Source organism: Callionymus lyra, chromosome 18, assembly GCF_982586985.1.
Source record: "Callionymus lyra chromosome 18, fCalLyr1.hap1.1, whole genome shotgun sequence".
Classification (NCBI taxonomy): Eukaryota; Metazoa; Chordata; class Actinopteri; order Syngnathiformes; family Callionymidae; genus Callionymus; species Callionymus lyra.
This window is the reverse complement of record NC_141835.1, coordinates 6,597,042-6,604,897: the sequence shown is the minus strand read 5'-3', so window position 1 is coordinate 6,604,897 and position 7,856 is coordinate 6,597,042. Positions and strand designations below refer to the sequence as shown.

At 41.9% G+C, this 7,856-nt stretch overlaps 2 protein-coding genes across 4 annotated transcripts in view; both read left to right on the top strand.

Annotated features, from left to right (window-relative positions):
- The window catches only part of LOC148060301 (apoptosis-stimulating of p53 protein 1-like), a 53,733-nt gene that overhangs the window by 8,599 nt on the left and 37,278 nt on the right, over positions 1–7,856 (top strand). For both annotated transcript variants that reach the window (XM_087779282.1, XM_087779281.1), the window contains exons 3-4: positions 1,945–2,052; positions 4,015–4,070. In XM_087779282.1, coding sequence (XP_087635408.1) covers positions 1,945–2,052; positions 4,015–4,070 — 164 coding nt within the window. The remainder of the gene's footprint in view (positions 1–1,944; positions 2,053–4,014; positions 4,071–7,856) is intronic.
- Positions 1–7,856, top strand: part of bsdc1 (BSD domain containing 1) — a 227,788-nt gene that overhangs the window by 183,932 nt on the left and 36,000 nt on the right. The gene's annotated exons all lie outside the window — the stretch shown is intronic.

The window sequence follows — 7,856 nt, the reverse complement described above, 5'->3', positions numbered from 1 at the left end:
CACGTACCCGCTCTTAGATCAAGCGAGTAATTTATACTTTATACTTTAATTATCTTTTAGCATTAATTTAAGTATGGCGTATACATATAGTGTATAATAATTTTAATCTAACAATATACAAGGTGTCTTTTGGTTCATTTCAGCTAAAAGACTTGGTCACTTGCAGAGGGGGATAGGCTTTAGCTAGCACTACAATCGCAACTTGGTAGAGCCTGCCTGACTTTGAGATGCGGTCGTAGTATCTTTGGTAAAGACACCTTACCCCACCGTGGCATTGTGGTGGTTGGAGTGGCCATTGTGTGTCACATTAGCAGCCGTACCTTCCTGAATCTTTCCAGGGTATCTCTAGGTGTGGTTTACCACCTCCGCTATGACTGAATAATAGAACCCGTAATCCGCTTTTGGTATCGTGAGAATCTCACATATTCTGGGATAATCTCAGCTGGGGGTCCACAATACATGATCCCTTTAATCTAGATCAACTAAATGTCATAGGTACTTGAATGCAAAGCCCTGTAGGGTTCTCCTTGCTCTCTTGACTTGGTTGACCCCTCATATGATGTCCCTCGTAACGTAAAAGTGCGTTCAGTTTCAATTCTTCAGTGTCCACTAGTGTCTCCTGCAACCTATTATTTGGTTGGTCTGCATCCACTTTAGAGCCTGGAAGACTGGAGAGCAAGGGGCTACTAGAAGATACCACCTTGTTTAAGAAGCACAGTAGAGGGCAAAGGAAGGGTCTACCTGTAGGGGGTAGGATACAGTAAAAGGTCAACAAGGGTGTAATCATTTAAGGCATTGACAAACAAATTGCCCCTGGACTTGTATTACACAATTTTGTGTCTTCACGGTACAACTGCATGCAAGTTAATCAGTTGCAAATTGAGCATTGCTTAACATCCCTAGGACCTTTGTACTGGTCTACAAGCTGCCTGATTAAAACTAAAACCTAAGATAACATGATAGTATCATCACCCCTCTTAGTCCCTAGAACATCCCAACCCATCTTACTTATTACAAACATAATTCTCAAGGTACTAGGGTGCTGTTTTCACTCGCTCTGGATGGCATGGTTTTCGGTTACCGGAACTGATTCTAGGGAGGCCTGACACACCCTCTGGCCTTGCCTCCGGTGGTTCCCCAAGAATGTTCTCATTTTGCTAGATTAGTGTCCTGGGGTTCGTGATCAAGACGTGGACGTATCTGATCTCGATAGAGTAGCTGAGAGTGGTAGAGTGTCGGTACAGCAAAGAAGCAGCCATGACCTTATAATAAGGGCTTGAACTCCGAGGTCACCGAGCCAGAAACCACCTAATGACTAGCTCCTCTGAAGGAAACAGTTCACCGGCAGCTCGGTCAGAGGCAAACGCTTCGGTCGAGCTCCACACTGACAACTTTGACTGACACACCGGTTCGGTGATACGAGTGGCAATAAGAGCTTTCTCGCTTGTCGGGATCTCACACAACCTCCCCGGTGTAGGCCTTACAGGGACCTGTTTTTCACGCTTCATCGAGTCGTTCTCCGAAGGGACTCGGATACCTGCCGAAGAATCGCATGCAGCTCTTCATCCGAGGCTCGCTTCCTCCTATTAGTCTCGCTTTTTACTTGTTCTCTGATCCTGAGCGACAGGAATACAAGAGCCTTGGACTGTCACAGGGACTACTTTACGACGACGATAATGAAGCACGACACTAGGAATCCTCCCAAAAAAATAAACATATCCACGCAGTTTGCAATGAGCCAGTAAACAAACCTATAAGCCTGGTAATTAACCAGGCGTCCCCCCACTTTATTGACTCAAATAAAACCCAAGAGAACAAAGACATGGCAGACGGTTTAATCCCGACTCTTTCTCCCGGCGGTGACGCAACAATGCCGCCGACTGTTCCCCCTGCTTAAATCCAGATCTTGTTAAATTTGACTCTTTCTGTCTGCCTTCCTGTCAGAGCGAGTCCTCCCTCAGGAGCTGCTGCTACTGGACCTGCTTCAACAGTGGGGGGCCCGGAGGCCCGAGGTCAGCTTCTACCTCAGACACTGCCCCTCGTGGCCACAAGGTAAACTACAGACCAGATTTTTTACTAAGAATACATTTATTGCCAGTGGTTTTATCACAACACAGGAATTTGTTGTGGTGGCATTACAGAATGAAAAATAATTAAATAAAAAGAGATGAATAAATTAAAATACAAAAGATTCAAATAAAAATAATGACCTGAAAAAAAAAGCATATAAATGTATAATAAATAATTAAAAAATTACATTTAATTTACAATATTCATGATCCGTCATCGAGATAAATTAATATATGTATTTAAAAATTAAAGTTAGTATCAAGTGTCTAGAAACACAAAAGAAATGTCAGAAATAACTAGAGGTTAAAATTAATAGACTTTACAACCAATAAGTCATGAAAAAAAATGGAATTAAAATAAAATGAATAAATCTAAAGTTTTATTCACAAGGATTTGTTTTATGAATGTTTTTAATAAATATCCTTATATTTTTTAACAATGACTGTGACTCATGGGTTACAGACAAGACTGGGTTAATGACTTTTTATACATGGGGATGACCTTGAACTAAAGATGGAATGAATCCACGAGTTAGAACAACTTCCTGTCTATTAGTCAACTGGTTTTCTAGATTGATAACAACTCTTTGACTCATGGGTTAAAGACAAAACCTTGTTAATAATTGTTATTTGTTCGTTTTTGAAAAAAAAAGCTTATATTTAAAAGAAAAAAAACAGTGACTCAAGGGTTAATAAAAAAACCTGTTGCATATTCAAATCTTCCCGACTGAAGTCGAGTCCACGAGTTCAGACGACTTCCTGTACCGGAGAGATGACTTGACAAGATGATGAAATCGACTCAAAGTCGTGTGACTCTTAAGGGATACTTCAAACCCAGTGACTCATGGGTTAAAAAAAAAGAACTGTTGAATATTTAATCTTCTCGACTGAAGGTTAACTCGAGTCCACGAGTTCAGACGACTTCCTGTACCGGAGAGATGACTTGACAAGATGAATGAAATTGACTCAAAGTCGTGTGACCCTGAAGGGATACTTCAAACCCAGTGACTCATGGGTTAATAAAAAGAACCGTTGCATATTCAAATCTTCCCGACTGAAAACCTCGGATCATTGGACTCAACGACTCTAATCTGAACAATCAAAGTCTCTCTTTAAATGGCACGTCTGGCTAATTGCTAACCCCATTAGCGATTAGCTCGATCCGATGACGTAAGAAAGCGAAACATCCGATACACACCAGGGTTTTGCGAAGTATCGACAACAGATGTGTGTGTGTGTGTGTGTGTGTGTGTGTGTGTGTGTGCAGCCTGCAGGGAGAGACAACCTCACCACCTGCTGGCTCGGTCCTATTTTTATCCGATTCATCAAAAGATGTAATTAACCTCCTTCATTGTTGCCGTGGGTGATCACAACCAACGGTTCCACGGAGCTTTTGTTTCGAAGACAACTTTATTCGTATCTATCGTCGCAAGCGGTCGACAGAGAAAATTAAACTCTTCTGATCGTCTGATTTGTCAATAATCAACTTTTAAAAATGGAAAAGGAAGGAAAAAATTAACTAAAATATATGTTATTACAACTTAATTTGAGTTTAAAATAAAATAATTAAATAGAGTCTGTATTTTACAAGTGAGGACTTTACTCTTTCAAGAAAATGTGGATTAAATTAATAATTCAAAGTGTATTAAGAAGATTAAAGAGCGAGATATTATTCATTTTAAACGTGTTTTTCCTCTCAGCCTCGTCTCATTACGTTAAGTACGATTTATCGTCTTCCTCGCTGCTCTGTTTGCTGCAGGAGAAACTGGCGAGCCGGGATTATCTCGGACTAAACCTGTCTGGTCCAGAATTAAAACAAATGATGCTATTAATAGATTACGCATGAGACCGCCGGGGCCCCGGAGCTGGTCCGCGGTCGATCGGACCCTAATGATCCTCCAGATCCAGTCCAGAACTCTTGGTTCATCTGTTGTTTGATGTCCAGGGAACCAGAAGATCTCGGAGCAGAGCTGGACGGAGGAGGACAGAGACGACAATGGGGTACGTGGACGCACACACACACACACACATGTACACACTCACACACACACACACACACACACACACACACACACACACACACACACACACACACACACACACACACACACACACACACACACACCCCCACACAAACACACACACACACACATGTACACACTCACACACACACATGTACACACACACACACACACACACACACACACACACACACACATGTACACACTCACACACACACACACACACATGTACACACACACACACACACACACACACACACATGTACACACTCACACACACACATGTACACACACACACACACACACACATGTACACACTCACCAACACACACACACATGTACACACACACACACACACACACACATGTACACACACACACACACGTACACACATACACACACATGTATACACACACACACACACATACACACACACACATGTATACACACACATGTACACACTCACACACTCACACACACACACACACACACACCCACTCACACACTCACACACACACACATGTACACACACAGACACACACAGACACTCACACACACACACACACACACATGTACACACACACACACTCACACACACACACACACTCACACACTCACACACACACACACACACATGTACACACACAGACACACACAGACACTCACACACACACACACACACACATGTACACACACACACACTCACACACACACACACACATGTACACATACACACACACTCACACACTCACACACACACACACACACACATGTACACACACAGACACACACAGACACTCACACACACACACACACACATGTACACACACAGACACACACAGACACTCACACACACACACACACACATGTACACACACACACACCACACACACACACAGATTGCTGTTTTACTGAAAAACAAATTCATGACTCATGGTTTAATTCATTCAGTGTTTTTTCCACAAGTTCAAACTTAAATTTCCTGTCAAGTCATATATATTTACTGATTCACTAAATCAGTGACTCATGGGTTAAAGTTAAGACTCTGTTAATGAGTTTTATTTATTAAAGGTATGTCCTTGTGTAGTCAAAATAGAAGACACAATTAATTACTTTTTATACATGTAGATGACCTTGAGTCTAAGATGGAATGAATCCACGAGTTAGATCAACTTCCTGTCTATGAGTCAACTGGTTTTCTAGATTGATAACAACTCTTTGACTCATGGGTTGAAGACAAAACCTCAATAATAATTATTGTTTGTTCCTTCGTTGTTGAATCTTAAACAAACAAAAGCTTATATTTAAACCCAGTGACTCATGGATTAATAAAAAGAATCGTTGCATATTCAAATCTTTCCGACTGAATGTTTACTCGAGTCCACGAGTCCAGACGACTTCCTGTACCGGAGAGATGACTTGACAAGATGATGAAATTGACTCAAAGTCGTGTGACTCTTAAGGGATACTTCAAACCCAGTGACTCATGGGTTAATAAAAAGAACTAGTGGATATTCAAATATTCCCGACTGAAGGTTAACTCGAGTCCACGAGTTCAGACGACTTCCTGTACCATAGAGATGACTTGACAAGATGAATGAAATTGATTCAAAGGCGTGTGACTCTTAAGAAAGACTTCAAACCCAGTGACTCATGGGTTAATAAAAAGAACTAGTGGATATTCAAATCTTCTCGACTGAAGTTCAACTCGAGTCCACGAGTTCAGACGACTTCCTGTACCGGAGAGATGACTTGACAAGATGATGAAATTGATTCAAAGTCGTGTGACTCTTAAGGGATTCTTCAAACCCAGTGACTCATGGGTTAATAAAAAGAACTAGTGGATATTCAAATCTTCCCGACTCAACGTTTACTCCAGTCCACGAGTTCAGACGACTTCCTGTACCGGAGAGATGTCTTGACAAGATGATGAAATTGACTCAAAGTCGTGTGACTCTTAAGGAATACTTCAAACCCAGTGACTCTTGGGTTAATAAAAAGAAACCTTGGATATTCAAATCTTTCCGACTGAATGTTTACTCGAGTCCACGAGTTCAGACGACTTCCTGTACCGGAGAGATGACTTGACAAGATGATGAAATTAATTCAAAGGCATGTGACTCTTAAGAAAGACTTCCAACCCAGTGACTCATGGGTTAATAAAAAGAACGGTTGGATATTCAAATCTTTCCGACTCAACGTTTACTCCAGTCCACGAGTTCAGACGACTTCCTGTACCATAGAGATGACTTGACAAGATGAATGAAATTGATTCAAAGTCGTGTGACTCTTAAGGGATTCTTCAAACCCAGTGACTCATGGGTTAATAAAAAGAAATGTTGGATATTCAAATCTTCCCAACTTAAGGTTAACTGGAGTCCACGAGTTCAGACGACTTCCTGTACCAGAGAGATGACTTGACAAGATGATGAAATCAATTCAAAGGCCTGTGACTCTTAAGGAATACTCCAAACCCAGTGACTCATGGGTTAATAAAAATAAACCTTGGATATTCAAATCTTCCTAACTTAAGGTTAACTGGAGTCCACGAGTTCAGACGACTTCCTGTACCATAGAGATGACTTGACAAGATGAATGAAATTGATTCAAAGGCCTGTGACTCTTAAGAAAGACTTCAAACCCAGTGACTCATGGGTTAAAAAAAGAACGGTTGGATATTCAAATCTTTCCGACTGAAGATCAACTCGAGTTCACGAGTTCAGACGACTTCCTGTACCGGAGAGATGACTTTACAAGATGAATGAAATTGATTCAAAGTCGTGTGACTCTTAAGGGATTCTTCAAACCCAGTGACTCATGGGTTAATAAAAAGAAACGTTGGATATTCAAATCTTCCCAACTTAAGGTTAACTCGAGTCCACGAGTTCAGACGACTTCCTGTACCATAGAAATGACTTGACAAGATGAATGAAATTGACTCAAAGTCGTGTGAGTCTTAAAGAATACTCCAAACCCAGTGACTCATGGGTTAACGTAAAGACTTTGAGTCGATTGAAGCAGTAAAAATCCTATCGTTATTCCAGTCGTCGACCAGGAACTGATGTTCGCTCTCACACGCACGTCAACAATACCTAGCTTGTCCCGCTAGCTGTGGATTACGAGGGATTAGCAACAGTATGGATTTTACAATCATGTGAACACACACACACACACACACACACACACACACACACACACACACACACACACACACTGATGTTGGTATCGAACAACAAGACGTGACGACGGACCCGCGGCAGGAAAAATATGAAATTTGCGGCGTGTTTTGCTGCCATTGAGCCGTGAGTCAGTGGCTACAACAGGCCCGTGATGTCACGCCGTGGATCACCTGAAGCTCTAACTGCTATTTTCACACCGTCGCGTTCGGCCGTAAACAAGACGTGTGGTCGGTGTGAGTCAGTGAGCCGGTGTGTGTGTGTGTGTGTGTGTGTGTGTAAGTGCCGGTCAGTCAGTGAAGGTAGGATTAGCTTCGGGTCTCATGACATAACCAGGGCTAAGAGGATTTTTTAGCCCGCCAAACAATTCCCTTCTCGTCCTCCTTCTCCTCTGTTCTTCACTCCTTCACTCTCGTCTGAAGGTCTCGCCGTCAGAGACTCATGGGCTGCAGAGGGAAACAGGAACGACTCTGAGTGACGACGTTTGGGTGAGAAAACGAGTCTTTTAGTAAAAACATCTTTCCTTAGTTGGGAGAAGATGTTGTTGTTTTTTTTAATTCCAGCATGTGTGTGTTTTTTTTGGGGTGTTG